Raw genomic sequence first — 19,220 nt, 5'->3', positions numbered from 1 at the left:
TAGAAGGTAAGTGTATATATCAAAATAAAACAAATAAAAGGATTTATTGCTTGTTAATTTCATATATACTTTTATCATACTATTCATTTCAGTAAATTATGGAGATTATGTTTATCTAATATATTTAAAAATTTCCTATTGTTTCTTCCAGATAAAGTAAGTGAAAAATGCAAGTCTTCTATTCCTTCATTTGAGTTGCATCCACTATCCGGTTGCATTCACTTCACACAAGACTGCAATTTCAGGCTTTAAAGCAAACTAACCAACAAAAATTCAAGGTTTGGAATTTTGTCTTGGATACTTCTAGCTGGAATCAGCAGTTAAAATTTTGCATAGTGGCCCTACTTGGTATTGTCTGTTTTAAGATAAGAATCTTAAAGGCTTGGTTGTTAGCATTATTCTGCCTTTCTGCTGAAATGTTTCTAAATTAACTCATTAAACAAAGGATCTGTTATAAACAATTTTAATGCTTTCTTTATTTTTTTTTAAGATGTCCACTCTTCCAGCATTAAGAATTTGTACAAAGAATTCCAAGAGTACAAGGAGCTCTTCAGAGAATTTCAAATCTGACAAAATTGTGAAGATAAAACTATCCACTTTCAGAGACTATTGACTAGCACTCCTCTTCCTCTCTCTCTCTCTCTACACTTTCCCTTCATTTTCTTCAGCGAAATCACTACTTCTGTACACTTGTTATCTGCAGATAAGCAGGTATCTGATAGATATATCTAGTTTAACTAGAAGTTAATAGCTTTCCCAAAATATGCAGCTAGATTAGCCTCCCTGAATGCTTCAGAAACAGTCTAAAAGAAAAAGAAAAAGTATAATGAATTAATCATTTTTAAATATAAAAAACAGGGGATTATGTTTTTTTTAAGTCAAAGATTTTACCTAATTACATTTCAATATTATTCTTAGCAAACTATTAATATTCTATAACAATAATCTCCAAAAAAGTAGGGACAACACACACTGAAATGGTTCCACTATTTTGATTTACAGTCAGTTACATATATGATATCCAAACACACCTCAATTCTAGGAGTGGGGAGGGTCAGCTTGTTTGGAATAATCTGAAGATGGAGGGAATGGCAGATGCTCAGATAATAGGAAAAACTGCAAATAGATGATGTTGCAACAACTGATTTTTTGGACACTTTTCATGCATTAGGTAAGAGTATTATATATTATAGTTTTCATACAATAGGTAATATTTGGACAATATGTAAAACAAAAAATATTAAATTCTGAGATGTTAGATCAAAATTTCGAAAGTCAGACATCCAAAAAAAATGGAAAATCTCTGCCACCTCTATACGGAACTGGCCAACTCACTTTAAATGATTAGCTGTTCGTAAATGTTCCTCTCAATACCATGAGGATCGAACCCAAGTTTTTCAGAACAGAGGGTGTCACTGATGGCAACTATGCTGTAAAGATGCCATAACATTCAGTAATCTACACATTTTTCTTCATTTGTTAAATTATTTTAGTAAAAAATACTTATCCTTTAGAAACCCATGCCAGCTTTATCAAGACACAAAACCATCAAATGGCAATGAGTACACAAAGCCCATGTAAGTATTCATTCAATGCAAACTCTGAATATATTCATCATCATGTGTATGAATTTTTGGAATGTAATGAGAAACTTTCCCTTCTGTGTATAATTAAAAATGAAACATTTCTTTCCAGGAGACCTTTATTCTTATTCATAAATACATAAAGGTTCATTTAGCATATTTAAATAAATAAATTCCGTGTGATGATACAGTGTTCCCCTTTATATGGGAGTTCACAATACCATCTAGTTACCCCAAATTTTATCCGGGCTCTGGAACCGGCATAGGCTGACGAATCAGACCTATGGCTGGGTCAGTATTCCTAACTGTAATTCGTGGGTTTCCTCGGACCGGTTTGCCTGCTTGCGGGGTGAAAAACACCAGATAAACTGGCAGAAAAAACCCTGCTGTCCACACCCAAGACTGGCTAACTTGGCTATGGCTGAGGAAGATCCTTGAGCTCCTAACGTCGTTGACGGGAATCGAACCTAGGACACTCCTTCCCCAGGCATATGGTTGCAAAGCGCAAAGCCACTAGGCTGACTGTGCAGACAGCATATTTAAATGATAGTAATATACTAAATGAACACATATTAATATGACACTAATATTAACAAACATGTCTGTATAACTTCCTCATCATCATCAAATTCCTGTACACCACTCAAGGGGTGTACAGGATATTATGATACTACATGAAGAACCAACATTATTACTCACTTCTTATCAACAACTTTCCTCTAAATCAATCTTATCTGTCAAGACTCTAACCTTAACAGATCTTATATTTAGTGTATCAATCGACTTACATCTTGGTCTTCCTCTGGGTCTGGCAGGGAACACTTGTTTTGCTAATCTTTCCTCTCCCATTCTGTTTAAGCGACCATACCATCTGAGATTAGCTCTGCTAACACATTCCTGGATGCTAACAATGTCAAGTTCTTTCCTAATATCTTCATTTTTAATATGATATTGCCACTGATGCCATCTGTTCATGCCCCTAATCTTTCTCAGTACTCTCATATCTGCAGTCTCTGGTCAAGTGTTTTACTTCTAACCCAGCTCTCAGATCCATAAGTTAAAATTGGTTTGAACACTGTCTTGTATACAGCTAATTTAGTGTTTTGACTAATTTCTCTCTTATTCCATATAAATTTATTCAGTTGACTTCCTACCATACCAGCTTTGTTGATTTTGTTGTTATTTCCATATTTAATTTATCATCTTCACTAAAAATCGTGCCGAAGTAGCTGAAATGTTTTACTTGTTCTATAGGTTCTCCATTCATGATGAAGTTGATATTTCCAATGTTTCTGCCTATTTTCATTGTTTTTTTCTTGTTATTGCTGATTTACATACCAAATTTAATACAACAGTTATTCAATTTAGTCAGGGAATCTTGCTGATTTGTACTAGATTTATTTAAAAGCATAACATCATCTGCATAAAATAAAGAGCTGAGATTACCATCTCCAATTTTGATCCCACTTCCCTTCATAATGTGATCCATATAAATAAGGAATAACAGAGGGGATAATGTACATCCTTGACTGACATCAGATTTAATATCAAACCATCTTCCTGTACTTCCTTCAATTCTAACTACTGATTTCCTACTCAAATAAAAACTAAGTATTGCTTGATATAATACCCCATTGATACCATACAACTGTAGCGTTTTGAATAGCTTTTCTCTTTGTACCTTGTCATATGCCTTTTGCAGGTCTATAAAACTTAAATACAGATCTCTGTTATAGTCTCACAATTTCTCAACTATCTGTCATAAAGTAAAAATCTGATCCTGACAGCCTCTATTTGGCCTGAATCCAGCTTGTTCTTCACCAAGTTTCCCTTCCACAATCCTTCTCAACTGTTTCTCAAATATGCTTACATAAAATTTTACCAGGAACACTTAGTAGGGAAATACCTCTATAATTCTCACATTCACTTTTATTTCCCTTTTTGGAAATGGTACTATGAGAGCTCTACTCCAATCATCTGGAATTTGTCCCTCTGTCAATTTTATGCTGGCTCTCACTTATCAGATGTTGGCCTGAGTGTACTCAGTCACCTAATGTATCAATGGTCATGTATTTATTTTTGGATCTGGTTCAGTTTATAAGCTTTTGTTAATGCTATGGCTAATTTTAACCCTGTACAACCACCAGTGTTGAAGCAAATATGCTAACTACTTCTCTATTAGGGAAGAAGAGTTCCAATGCCAAAAACTGCGCTCTCTGCAGTTTTACATCTTGAATCTCAGCACTCCATCCAATCATAGACCCCAATCTCAGCCAAGCACAACCAGAAGCAAGTATTGCCACTGATCAACCCTTTGTTCGGCAAGGCAGCAGACAAACCACTAGAGTGCATGGGCCTATCATTCTCATTAGACTAGACAGCTTAAAAGAACAAAACTTGCCTAAAATACCAGGCTGACCAAGTCAAAAAAAGCAGAAATGAAGACAAAAGCTCATTCAGTGCTATAATAACTATGTCAAAAGTTAAAATAATCATAAGTGATCTATAGTCTTATATATAGTCTTATCATATAGTCTTATATGATCTATAAGTGATCTATAGTGATCAATATAGGGATGCACAATAAAAATTAAATTATAGAGAGGAAAAGCCTATGTATGATGAGAGAACCCTCGACACTTCTGCACATGGCAGAAGAAGGCGAATCCATTCCGATAATCGATCTGTTTCATGCGATGAGTGTTTATTACATGTCGAAAAATTAGCTTTTCTTTTATGAACATTCTAGTTACTTTTTTTAACTATTTTTGCTAGTATAACATTTGGAAAATTTCATGCATAAAGCATATGATTTTGTATGTTAGTAACGAATTTGTACAACCCTTATTCTTTCCTCCCCATTCAACATGAATTGACTCTTCTTGGTACTCTGCCAGCTATGGTTCTGTCAACTGTGGCAGACCATACCTTTGAAAATTTACTAGGGAGCTTATGAGAATGTTGTGTTCTTACAAACTTTCTGGTAGATTTTCTAAACTTAAGTTTTTTTTTTTCTTTTTTTTTTTTTCTACACATGGCTATAAAATATCGATGGATCCATAATATCCTCCATTTCAATATCTCGCTCATTCCAAATTGAAAGCATCTCAGCTCTATACTTAAAATTTGATGGTTATTATATTTAGAGAAAATAAAATTATTATCCCTTTTTATCAAAGAAGAACTTAGAGCTCTCCATTTTGGCAATGTGAAATAAACAGAAACAGATGATATTAAACATACATGCTTATTTCGTAGCCGAATATACATACTATATATACAGGTAACCCCCGTATAACATGGCATTCCTACAATATGGTTTTGCTCTAACACGGTTTGAGAATTGGAGAAATCCCTATAAAACACGGCATTCTTACAACACGTTCTCGCTCTAACACGGTTCGAGAATTGGGGAAATCCCTGTACAACACAGGACGTGATGAGAGCTTTTAAGAGCAAGCACCATCTCATTCGATATTTTTCATTCAAGCTTGTATGTCGTGTCAGATTTGCATACAGAATTTTAGAATTTATTAGAATTTTAAATTAATTTTGTTCATGGAGTATTAAACATATTTTAAGACTTTCACTGTTTTTTCTTCTTTCTTTGTACTATTCTTTGTATGTATTATTGAACCTTTTTAAGGAAGTGTTAAATATTTCTTTTTTTTGTGAATTAATTTGTAGTACTGAACAATGTCCGCTGGAAATAAAAAAGCATCTCTTAAAAGACATTTCATCTCACTAGAATTAAAAATACAGATTTTGGATAGTCTTAAAAAGGGGGAAAAAGTATCATATGTTGCAAAAACCTTAGATTAAAATGAAGCAACAATCCGGATCATACAGAAAAATGAACAGAAAATTAGAGCTTCCATTGCTGCAAGTTGTTCTATCTCCGTAAATATGACAGCTCATCCCAGAGCACCACCAACACTTGAAAAATGGAAAAAGCTCTTATGATTTGGATTGATGACTGCTCAAAAAAATGGATCCCACTGGACGCCAATGTTATTAAACAAAGCTTTAAAAATTTACAACTACTGTAATTAAAAGAAAATGGAGAATCTGCTATTAACCCTGACTTTGTTGCTAGCAAAGGTTGGTTCAGCCGTTTTAGAAAACTCTTTTCATTACAAAACATAAAAATGCAAGGGGAAAGCGCATCAGCTGATAATGAAGCTGCCAAAACTTATCCAAAGGAATTGCAAAAAATTATTGAACAGGGTGGATATACAACACAAGAATGCCCAGGGAATTATAGCTACATTTTAAACTAATTACATCAGAAAATCGTTGCAATGGGTTTTGAATAAAGTCGACAACGAATCTATCGAATTCATGGAGGCATGGAAACTTTTTACAATTTTGGACTGTATTAATCTCATAACTTCATCCATCAAAGAAATAAAATTTACAACGTTAAATGCCTGTTGGAAAAATATATGGCCAGAGTCAGTTCAAATCAAAAATCTAATTGAGACAGCAGAAAACAGAATGGATGCAATAAAAGAACTTGCTAAGTTTCTAGAAGGTTTTGATGATATGAATGTCGAAGATATTCAAGAATTACTGGTTTAAGGAGAGACTGATGAAGCAAATTTGGTGGAAATGGCATCTGGGATAAATCAAATTAATCACAGGTGCTTAGCTCCATACAATGAAATTTATAAAGATCTCATGGTGCTTAGTAGTGATGACGAAGAAAACATTATATAATAATATTAATATGTAATACTTTTGATTAATTATTGTTTTAATAAACATACATTTCTCTTAGTTATGAAAAGAAAATAGTATAGGCTTTTTAACTTTTGGAACCTAACCCTGTTTTTTGTACTAGTTCTTCATTTCATATAACACGAATTCCCATAACATGCCATTTTTTAGGAACCTAACGGCTGTGTTATACAGTGGTTACCTACACACACATGCACGTGCACACACACACACACTATGGTGGCAAAAGTGTCCAGACACTCTCATATGACGCAAATACATGCCTGCAATGCTATATGAGCATAGGCACATGAGCAACAGCAGCGTAGACATTCTTTGCTGTCAGGATGAATAGATGCAAACAGATGAGTCCATTGATAAGTAGTATAATAGTCAGAACCCATAAGTTCGGTCATTTTATCCAAGAGATTTCTTCTGCATTACGTTTGCCTTGGTCTACTGTCAGCAAGATTATTGTGAAGTGGAAACATGATGAAACCACCAAAGACTTAAGAAACTGACAAATCAGGACAAGTAAACTCTCAAGAACATTGTAACAGTAAATCATCAGTCAACCTTAGCAACCATCGCAAATGACTTCTGCATAAGCTCTGGGACAGATGTCAGTGACAGAACTATTTACTGGGAGGTTTGTCCTTAGGTTTTGTGGGCATGCTGCAGCTCACAAGACCTTAATTATACTGCCAATGCCCAGAGTTATCTGGAATGGTGCAAAAAACACTGTCACTGGACTGTGAATCAATGGAAGAGGATCCTATGGGGCAATGAATTGCAGTACACAATCTGGCAATCTGATGGGCATGTTTGGACCTCGCAGATACCTAGTGAATGATACCTGCAGGAACGTCTTGTATTGACTGTGAAATTTGGAGGCAATAACATACTGGTCTGGGGATGATTTTCTTGTATGGACTGAATCCGTTGATTTCTGTGTCCGGATCCTTAATTGCTGATGCCTGCTATGACATTTTGGACAATTACATTCTTCCACACTGTGACAACAGTTTGGAATAGGCCCTTTCCTGTATTAGCACAATAACATACCTGCTCACAAAGTAAGGGCCTGTGGTTTGAAGACATGGAGGTGGAAGAACTGCCAGCCTAAAGGCCTGACCTCAACCCTGCCAGGTCTACTCACCTAACTAACACTCATCAGCTGTTCACCATGCTACAGGAAGAATGGAAATTCCAGCAGCAGTTTATCAAACTTAGTGGAGAGCCTATTCCAAAGGGTAATGGCTATAATAGCAGTGAAAGGAGGCCTGATCTCATATTGACAGCAATGCTGCAGATGGGAAATACAAACAGTTGTTATTTGCACACTTTCAGCAGGATACTGTATATAGAAACTTGGAAAGTTTCGAATAAATAAGCCAGACCTGATGAGAATACATTCCCCAGCAATGGAGTTGCCTTAGCTTGCACTACTTAAAAAAGCTTTCCAAGTTTCTTTAGTAGTGCATGAAATATGGATTGATCTATTTAATTTACAATGCCAAAATGAATACCTTTAGGCTCTTCTTTGATAATTACTCTTAAGAAATAACTGCTGTTCACTTATGAAAAATACAATTCTCTGAAACAGGACTGCTCTGGTATTGAATGAGGCTTCTTGTTATTTTAAGGTTTCTGCCTGATCTCCATTGAAAACTAGCAGTTAAAAACAGCCGGTAGACCTTAAACAAAGTGAAACCTTAATCAAAAGAACTAATAAAAGGTGAATACATGGACACTCCTCAGCAGAACTCGTGTCTTAAGTAGTGCAAGCTAAGGAAACTCCAATGCCAAAGATTGTATTCTCATAACCTCTCTGGTCAATTTTCTAAACTTTCTATATATATATACTGTATATATTTATTTATTCATTTATTTTCATGCAGTCACCTGATTAGGTGAAGTATTATTGAATATTTTTTAATCTTTCTTCATTCTGCAATTTGGCTGAAGTTCTGAATATTCGGCAAAGCATAATTAATTAAATTTTAAACATTGCAAATTAAATCTTATAAACAAATACTTGGAACAAAAAAATAAATAAATAAAAAATACACTCATTAAATTTAAAATATTTTAGATTCAGTATGCTACAGCCAAATTTCAAACCAAATATTCGGTGCTTCGGCCAAATCCCATGTTTATAGTAGCTACAAGGAGAAGAACACAAGTTAGAGTTCTTGGAAAGGCCTTCATTTTTTTTCTTTTCTCCTTTCTTTCTCAAAAAGCAATAAAATTGAAAATTTAAGTTGTCCAGGAGTGGCAAATTGTAAATGTCTCTGCTGATAATCTGATGAAATCATGTGATGTAGCCTTTTGCTTCTAAATTCTGGTACACCCTGAAAGAACTTATTTTGTATTTACATCTTAAAATTAGTCTAAATATAATTTACAGAAAACTGTACTTACAGGGTGGGCATGGCAAACCCTGGCTACATCTTCACACGATGCCCCATACTCCATTGCTAATGCTGCTTCATTAATTAGTTCACCAGCAGTCTAAATAAATAATATCCTTCACATATATATCGAGTTAAAGAGGAAAATGCACTCTAAATTTTAATTTCTTAATTATTAAGAGCTTGTATTTAAAAAAAAAAAAAAAGAAGAAGAAAAAACATTACAAGACTGACTTAAGCAAATGTTATACAGAAATCACCCAATCAGCTGTAGTGGATGACACATATCAACCATCTTAGGCTACATGTCCATGTTATTTCAAAAGTATTTCAAAGGTAGGCTTCGCATCTACATTTTGATGATGTTTCACACATCATGGCTGGTAGGGTAATAATAAATATTTCACTTTCCTATAAATTTTTCAATATGAAGGACAGAATGTAACGATGTACCACAAAATGTGATACACTATGAGTAATAAAAAAGAATATACAAACACTCGAATAAATCAGAAATAAACTTTTTGTTTCCAGTTTCTTAAAAAAAAACATTCTCTAAAATAATTCTGAATTCAGCAGTTGGTTTGAATCTAAGATTTAATGAATGTGAATGCTATTCTGTACTGGACTTGTTGGATGAATGGATAGCATTTCTATTTCTTCAAAGAGAAATACATATTCAAACAATTTATTTTTCTTTCCTCAGTTGGTAATGACAATTTTCCATCTTTGGATGGAAATATCAGGATTTGAATCCTGTCCAAAATGCAAAGTTCATGTGGTTGCCAGTAAGTACCTCCCTTCCTGCCAGAATTGGAGATTCTTCACATCACAAGGCAAATGGAAAATGGCAGAAAAATACATGCAGTTGACAGACATAAGACAATGCAAACAGTAGGAATAACTATCCTATTAAACCCTCAATTTAACAAACTAATAGGGACTAAGGGAGTGTCCATTAAATCACGAATTTTTTAAAAGAAAAATATCTGTAGCATTATATTATACTGCAATTTTATCAATATAAGCACTATATGCTTATATTGATAAGCACATTAATAACAAAAAAATTGTTTTACACACAATTTTCACACTTTTAGATAAGTTAATGTTTGATGTTGAGGCACTTGGTTTAGGTAATCCTGCTTTGAAAAAAAATTATCAAGTTTTTTTTTTAACTTTTGAATTCTGCTACGAAAATGTGTGTAATAAAACTGCTGCAGAAAGTCAAGCCAAGCGACAAAAGAACCAATTACAGTGCAACTGGTGTGATCACATCCTAATCATTCACTGAACATGTTTTAAGCCGACATAAATGAGCGGTGACTCATTTATGTCGGCTAAATTACTAGTGTTTTTCCAACGTATGATGGCCTATTTGCCAAAATTTGTTAAAAATAACAGGAAATTAATAACAAAAAGTAACCTGTTAATTTAATTATAAGCAAATCTTGGTTAAAAGCATTTTAAAATTAACAGGGTGTTAATTTTCAAGTGACATACGGACCGGAAAATTTGTCCATTATATCCGAAGTCCATTAAATCAAGGGTTTACTGTATGTCCAGAATAAACCCAATAACCACACAGTTTCATCTTTATATATAGCAAGCTTATTATTCTCACCCTTTTTAATACTATATTAACTGCTATTTCCTAACAAAAAATGGCATTCAGCACAAATGAAATCAACCAAAAGCCATGTGATTTAGTGCAAACTCCTTGAAAATAGCTACTCTTCAAAAACAGATAACATTAATGCAACATTCAGGAAATTTTAAGATTCACAAGTCAGACACAAAGACATTTTCTAAAGTACAAGTCAATGTGACAATATTGTCAGCATGGTTAGCCTAGTAGCTGTGTGCTTCGCAACCATATGACTGGGGAAGGAGTGTCCCAGGTTCGATTCCCATCGAAGGCGTGAGGAATTTGAGGATCTTCCTCAGCCATAGCCAAGTTAGCCGGTCTTGGGCGTAGACAGTAGGGTTTTTTCCACCAGTTTATCTGGCGTTTTTCATCCCGCAAGCAGGCAAACTAGCCCCGAGAACACACGCGGATCTACAGCCATAAATACTTAAGCCCCCAATGAGGGGGCTCAACTTGCCCCAATAGGGAGGGGGAGAAAAAGGGAGGAAACTCCATACTAAATCAGAATACAAGATTGAAGTTGGTGGCAGCAAAGAGTCCAAACCAACCATTTGCATTTCTAATGAATGGTAGGTGGTACAACCCTTAATTGCTCACAATCTTACTTAACATTTTTTATTTTTGTTTTAAATTATGAATGTAAGGAGTCTTTCACAGAGCAAAAATAAATAAAAACAAAAATATTAAAATCTTTTTCTCATGTAATGTCTTTGATTATGTTTATGAAGTGTTGTGTGTTTCTGATGTAGGAGGGGGGGGGGGGGGGGGGAAACACATTTCATAAACATAATCAAAGACATTACATTAGAAAAAGATGATTTATTAGTCAGTTTTGACGTCTCTGCCCTCTTTACGAATGTCCCAATCAATGACAGAATCCTTCTTTTACAGAACAAATTCCCTCCAGATATCAGGGCGCTCTTTGCACGTGTATTACATTCTTGTATGGCAAAATGCTTTCTACCTACAAAAAGAAGGCACAGCTATGGTCTCGCCATTATTCCCCCCTATTGCTAATTTTTATATGGAACGTTTTGAGCAACATGCTCTAGATTCCTCTCCTTTAAAACCCAGAGTCTGGCTTAGATACGTTGACGATGTTTTCACGATCTGGCCCCAGGCCGCCAGACACTAGACACTTTCCTTAGCCACCTAAACAAACAATACAAATGCATACAGTTCACAATTGAGATTGAAAAATAGAACACACTTCTGTTTCTAGATACACTTGTCACACGTCTTCCTTCTGGCATTCTTTCCTTCTTTCCTTCACTGTTTACTGGAAACCGACACATACTGGCCAATACATACACATAAACTCCTACCACCCCCCCAACACAAAAACTAGGTGTCATTAATACTCTAAAAAAAACAGGACTTTGAAGATCTGCTTCAATGAACAAGCACTGAAAGACAAATTTAAAATTATCAGCAATACTTTTCTAAAAAACGGTTACAGCCAAAACACTATTAATAAAATTCTCTACAAGACCTCAATAAAAAACAAAGATAAACCAGACTGCAATAAAACTATAACCATTCTTTACATTAAAGGGACATCAGATAAAATAAACAGAATACTACAGAAATACAACCTCAAAGCCCTTTAAACCTCCTGCAAAATTAAAAAGCTTACTCAACTCATCCAAAGACCCACTCCCTCCGCTGGCCCACCTTGGAGTATACTGTATTTATTGCACCTGTAATCTATCATATATAGGGGAAACAGGATGCATAATTCCTATCAGACAAAAGGAACATAAACGACACATTAAATATAATAACTATGGTGAAGCTGGCCTTTCTGTTCATGCCCTGAACACTTTACATAGAATTGACTGGAAAAGCACCAGTTGTTTACATTACACCAAAACATGGTACGAACACAAATTTAAGGAAGCCTGTGAGATTCTTATCAACCACCACAATCTGAACAATAATGATGGTCTAAAAATCCCAAGCATATGGAAGGCACATATTCTACCCACAGAACCTTTCTCCCTAAGAGCTAACTATAAACAGGACTGTAGATAATCCAGAATCGTAAATCTAATATAACAATTGTCATGTTAAAAATAGAACATCATTGTTACTGTAAGAAAACTATCTATATGAAAGAATGTTTCTCCCATGTTATCTTAAATAGAATTTAGCTTTGATGTAGTTTCTAAATATTTAATTAATTTTTAATCTTATCTGTATTTTTTTTTTCACTAGAGATCATGCCAGTAGAATAACCAGTGATCAAATCATTGTTTCTTTAGCTCACTGTGTGAAATGGATTTCAGCTTGTCCTCGTATATACTCCAGATGATGACCTTAATATGAAGGTCAAAACATCGGGAAATTAAAATAGTTATTTATAACACGATTGTCAAGTCCATAATTTCTAAAATGAATGCTGATCACCGTACAACACTAAAAGAAAGGATTGAAGCTTGAAAGTTTTTTTTCACTTGGTTTCATCCTTTATCCAAGTGTAAGTAAACAAAGTTTGCAAGTGAAGTAACTTTACGACTTATATACAGAGGCTAATGACTTCACATTAATTGCCTTAGTATTCCATAATGCAAGACACATATCCTTATAGACATGTATAATGTTATGCATTATGGGAAGGGCCATTACCCAGATCGGTTTTGACCAGTCTGGCTCCCACTCTGAAACTGATCTGGGTAGTGGTCCTTCCCATAATGCATAGCTATACATGTCTGTAAAGATACGTGGCTAGCATTATGGGATACTAAGGCAACTGATGTGAAGTCATTGGCCTCTGTATACAAGTTGTAAAGTTTGCAAACTTTGTTTGCTTACACTTGAATAAAGGATGAAACCAAGAATATAATTTCTTGGCATCTTTAACTTATTTGAAGCTTATGTTTTATTTCAGAGAAAAGTCAAAAAACAAATCTAAGCTAATATCCTACTACTTTTGAAAATTATTATACAATTCATTTTTCTTGCTACACTTCAAAATAATTCTTTCTCATAAGTAAAACACTTCAACACTGCAAGTATTGAACACAAAGCTTGTAACTTTTCCCTTCTTTCTACACTTAATTAACCTAATTATCACTACATTGCATTTTAACGTATATAAAATTCTTTAAAAGCTGTAGCTTCCAAAGAATCCTCTACTGTTAAAAAATTTTTACAGTAATGGCATGCTGTAATCAAACAAACATACTTAACTTAGACAATTAAATACAGTGCAGTCACTTATGCATGATATGTTGCTGAAGACCTCACACGATTCAAGTTTTGCTCATAGGGTATAAAGGTAAAGTTGGAAATCTAGGAATATTACTAAACATGAAGTTGAGGCTTGGGGGGGAGGGGGAATTCTCAGTGCACAAATTTAAACCACTGGAGTGTATTTTTGCTTTTAAACATGAATTTATTAATTAACATCATTTTAGTTTTTTATTACATTATTATAATGTAATAAAATTTTTTATTACATTATTATAAAAAATACTGTTAACATGACTAAGATCAACACCAATGTAAAGTGCCACAAAAATAATTCAAGCCTTAGCACAGATGACAGCTTGTCTTTTGGCACTTTACATTGGTGTTGATCTTAGTCATGTTAACAGTATTTTTTCCATTATTGTTGTCTGGTAATATGACAATTTGCACAAATTTACAGGACCTGTCTGAATGCTGTTTTTTATGTTCTCAGTATTATTTCTAAAATTTCATAGCATATTCTCTCCTAAATTAACAACATATCATACTGGTTATTTGGCTTTCTTCATAGCACTTAACTTCTCTTCCAAAGGTTATTAATTTTCAGATGCATTTTTCATCACTAGTACCACCACTTAATGAATGCTACAACCCTGTTATGGGATATAAAAAGATTTTAAATTATAATACATAAACAGCGAATGGTAAAATAACAGCACGACAATTGCCCATGAAATCAGTTTCAGAATTTCCAGAGCAAAAACACTATCATCAGATAGTGTGAGTACACACCATCGTTATTTATATGATGCCATTACATGATGAGAACATGAAGACACTTGGTCTGTCTTTTCACACACACACAAAAAAAAAAGGGGGGTGGGGGGACAGGCAGCTATCATTTTCCATTTTGGAAATGATTAATGAAGGTTACCAACCTGGTAACTTAGATGCTGATTATCACGCATGTGTTTTAAAGGAAGAAATCCTTTTTTTTTTTTTTTATTTCCCTTCTATCTTTAAACATGAGAGAGAGAGAGAAATTAAAGATGTCAAGCCTCTTTTGTACAAGGATACCAAATGGCAAAGAGATCAATCGCATAGCTAAATAAAATTTTCAGTTAAGAGGCAGGAAATTAAAGCAGTTTTTCAAATAATTTAAGAATGGATATAAGAGAATTCAGATGTTCAGAGCAGCTGTAACCAGAGTTAAAGACTGAAGTGGTTGATAATGTTTGAAAGAAGAAGCTTTATTAATAGTAATCACAGATTCCTATATATCCAGGCTAAAATTATTCATATAACCAAGCAACAAAACACTAAGTTAAAGTCTTTGCTTGCATATACAATAATACTACACTAGCATTACAAATCAATATGGAGGATATATTCACAATATCCTCCGTGTTCCTCTGCAATGTCTTTTACATCTGAGTAACACATTCCTCAAGATGTCTCATTCTTATAACTGGTCTATTATACATCATATGACAGCCACATGAGCAACAAATTTATCTACATAATGCTTAATGGTACATACATACATTTCAGGCAACAAATAATAATTTTACAGTTGTGTTTTCCAAATTAAGTTTTCTACTGTTTGTGCCTTTCTCCTGTAACTTTTTTTAATATACCATAATTTCAAGCATGTATCTTGATGCTTTTTAATATATAGAACTACAAACAACAGTCTAACTCTTAATTAAGAATTCACTGGGAGTTTATCAGCAATTTTCTATTACACTGGTTTATTACTTGTCAAATAATTCAAATATGTTCAGCTTTGACATTTATCTTCTAAAACACTCCAACTACTTCAGTCTGTGCTGATCCTCCTCAGATCTTTTCCCAGTCATTTTTGATAGGCGTTTTTTCTAATCTTTATCTCTCATTTTGTTTAAATGACCATGCCACTGAATTGCTTCTTAAATACGTACCATGAACATGTAAGAAAAACAAGGATATGGAACTCTAATCACACCAAAGTGCATAACTTTACACTTACTAACATTAAACTGACAGCCATTTTCGTTTGCCCAGATTTCCAGTCTATTTAAATCATTTTGTAATTGCTGAATACCAGTAGCATCTCTGATTGCCGTGCCTATCTTTGCATCATCAGCAAACAATTGGATATCTGATGATAGACCTTGCTTGATGTCATTAATGTATAGATTGAACAATAATGGCCCAAGGACTGAACCCTGAGGTACACCACTGGTTACTTTAAATCTGGCAGATTCACACCCACTGTATACCACTTTTTGATATCTGTCTCTCAACCATCCCCTGATCCAAGTCAATAGATTATGTTCCAATCCCATATTCTCCAGTTTACACAACAGTCTATGGTGTGGTATCCTAAAAATGCCTTAGAAAAATCCAACATTATCATAGTGTATCCATCCCCTTTATCCAACTCGGCCATAACATTGTTATAAAATATGAGCAAATTGCTAAAACATGACCTTCCTTTAGTAAACCCATGCTGTTCCTTGCAGAGTATAGAATACTTGTCTACCCATTTCTGTATGCGAGTTCTTACGAACTTCTCTAAAATCTTCACAGAGATACTAATAGGTCAGTAGTTAGACACATCAGTTTTTGCACCACCCTTCTGCAATGGAACTATCATACATTCCTTCCATTCCTGAGCTGAGACTCAAGTTATACAAATGTGAGAAAGGCCGAGCCAATTCAGCTGAACATTCCTTTAACAAACAGGCAGATATTCCATCTGTCCCTATTGACAAATTCTTATCCAGGTTATGCAAGAGCTCTTCAACCTCATTTTCATGAACTTCTAACTCTTCATCCAACGTAGCAGTAGCTCCATACTACATACATCTGCCTTAGAAAAATCCAACGTTATCATAGTGTATCCATCCCCTTTATCCAACTCGGCCATAACATTGTTATAAAATATGAGCAAATTGCTAAAACATGACCTTCCTTTAGTAAACCCATGCTGTTCCTTGCAGAGTATAGAATACTTGTCTACCCATTTCTGTATGCGAGTTCTTACGAACTTCTCTAAAATCTTCACAGAGATACTAATAGGTCAGTAGTTAGACACATCAGTTTTTGCACCACCCTTGTGCAATGGAACTATCATACATTCCTTCCATTCCTGAGCTGAGACTCAAGTTATACAAATGTGAGAAAGGCCGAGCCAATTCAGCTGAACATTCCTTTAACAAACAGGCAGATATTCCATCTGTCCCTATTGACAAATTCTTATCCAGGTTATGCAAGAGCTCTTCAACCTCATTTTCATGAACTTCTAACTCTTCATCCAACATAGCAGTAGCTCCATACTACATACATCTGCCTTAGAAAAATCCAACGTTATCATAGTGTATCCATCTCCTTTATCCAACTCGGCCATAACATTGTTATAAAATATGAGCAAATTGCTAAAACATGACCTTCCTTTAGTAAACCCATGCTGTTCCTTGCAGAGTATAGAATACTTGTCTACCCATTTCTGTATGCGAGTTCTTACGAACTTCTCTAAAATCTTCACAGAGATACTAATAGGTCAGTAGTTAGACACATCAGTTTTTGCACCACCCTTGTGCAATGGAACTATCATACATTCCTTCCATTCCTGAGCTGAGACTCAAGTTATACAAATGTGAGAAAGGCCGAGCCAATTCAGCTGAACATTCCTTTAACAAACAGGCAGATATTCCATCTGTCCCTATTGACAAATTCTTATCCAGGTTATGCAAGAGCTCTTCAACCTCATTTTCATGAACTTCTAACTCTTCATCCAACGTAGCAGTAGCTCCATACTACATACATCTGGTTGATATACCTTAGCAAAGTGAGCACTCATTAATTGAACAATCTCCTTAGCTTCCGACACTCGTGTACCATCTGCATTCAATAAAGTTATTCTTCCACATTCATTCTTTCTTTTGCTTGCGGCATAAGGATAAAATTCTTTTGGATTGCCTTTAGCTTGCATGGCCAACTTCTTTTCATAATCCGTTTTAGCTTTTCTCACAATACTCGGTACTTTTCTGGCCTGAGCTTTATATATTTCATAACTCCTCTCACTCTTATTCTCACGACATTCTTTCCACATCATTTTCTTCTTGTGGTTCTCTAGCTTAATAAGGCTGCACATCCATTTCACTCCCAACCTATTTATTCTTCGAACACTAGGGATACATTCAGATACTGCCTCATTCAAGCATTTTTTCAGATTCCCATGCATTGCTGACATTTTTTCCTATATCTTGACAAAGTTGATATAGTTGATTTCCTATATCTTGACAAAGTCTTGACAAAACCTATATCTTGACAAAGATGGAATTTTCCCCTTCTGCAAACCAGTGATTATAATGGCCTGCTGGCTTGTAAACAGCACTTTCACTTTCTAACTAACAGGTTACAGTTTCAAATCTTTGAGACATGGATATTTATGAATATCTTTATAACTGACAAATTGCATTGCCCTATGTGAAACTACGACCTTGTTTAAAGTAGACATGGCATTTTTTTTTTAATGTGAATTCCACTGATGAAATTCTGTAATAACAGGAATGGGCATTGTCATGGAAATGATTATGAGGAGAGAATGATTTCAACTTTGTGCTCACCTGGTTTGGACGCATCAAATATGTGCAAAGGTGTCTTCATGTATAAGGCACTAGAGAAGAATAGAGATCTGTAAGTTGTCCAACTATATCATGCAGACAAGAGTAAACAAAAGAACATATCAGGTAGGTTATTATTACACAAATGCTAGAAGTATCAGAAACAAAGGAGTAGAGTTTGTTGCCTTGGTCAATGTGTCGGGACCTCAGATTGTAGGCATTAGTGCTATCAGAATCAGATATACTAACTAGTATTGAATGTAAAGGGTACAGTAGTATTTTTACAAAGGATCGACATGATAGAAGGGGGGGGGGATGCTGCTAATGATATCAGATGACTTGAATCCAGTTAGCGTTGAAACTTATGATTGTGGTCCTAGTAACAGTATTTCGTGTAGCAGCGAATTCGAAGCTATCTGGTGTGAGTGGAATCTAATAAGATCAATTACATAGTGGGGTGTTGTTACAGACCTGGTGGATCGGTTGCTAGCGATGAAGAAATACATCACCAAATACAGACGATGGGCACAAAAAGAGAAATCATAATGGGAGACTTTAATTATCCAAATATTGATTGGGTTGCAGTAAAATCTCATGAGTAGAACGAAACTGAATTTATTGAGGTGTGGTGAGACAACTTTCTCAAGCAGCATGTGACAGAAGGAACTCGAGGTAAAAGAATGTCAGATTTGATTATAGTGTCAGAGGGTGTTTCAGTTAAAGACGTAACTATTCTGCCTCCAGTTGGTGAGTGATCATGCAGTACTCACTTGGGAAGTGACTAAGTTTATGAATGTTCCATTTAGAAAAGGTTACATGCTGAACCACAAAGCAGGAAATTATGACCAAATGAGGAGTATACTGAGTTCAGCAGAATAGTATTGGTTGCTGAATGGGAAGAATATTGACAGAGCATGGGAAGCATTTAAAAAATATAATGTGGAAGGAATACTGTGTGCATAATAATGATGTCCATTATGAGAAGTATAAGAGGCAGACTAGAATAGTAACAACTGTTGTATGGAAAGCTAAGTAGTCTGAATATGAAAAGACA

At 34.8% G+C, this 19,220-nt stretch overlaps 1 protein-coding gene across 1 annotated transcript in view; it reads right to left on the bottom strand.

The window, feature by feature from the left end:
• Nucleotides 1-447: 447 nt before the first annotated feature.
• The window catches only part of LOC150100645 (dihydrolipoyl dehydrogenase, mitochondrial), a 233,655-nt gene continuing 214,882 nt past the window's right edge, over nucleotides 448-19,220 (bottom strand). Inside the window, exons 13-14 of the mRNA XM_090402080.1 lie at nucleotides 8,727-8,816; nucleotides 448-803 (exon numbers count right to left, since the gene is read on the bottom strand). Of these exons, the coding sequence (XP_090258206.1) occupies nucleotides 738-803; nucleotides 8,727-8,816 (156 nt within the window). The 3' untranslated portion in view covers nucleotides 448-737. The remainder of the gene's footprint in view (nucleotides 804-8,726; nucleotides 8,817-19,220) is intronic.

The sequence above is a fragment of the Typopeltis vanoorti genome, chromosome 12 (genome assembly GCF_054136105.1).
Source record: "Typopeltis vanoorti isolate ZY-2024b chromosome 12, IOZ_Tvanoo_1.0, whole genome shotgun sequence".
NCBI lineage: Eukaryota > Metazoa > Arthropoda > Arachnida > Uropygi > Thelyphonidae > Typopeltis > Typopeltis vanoorti.
This window is presented reverse-complemented; position numbering and strand designations above follow the sequence as displayed.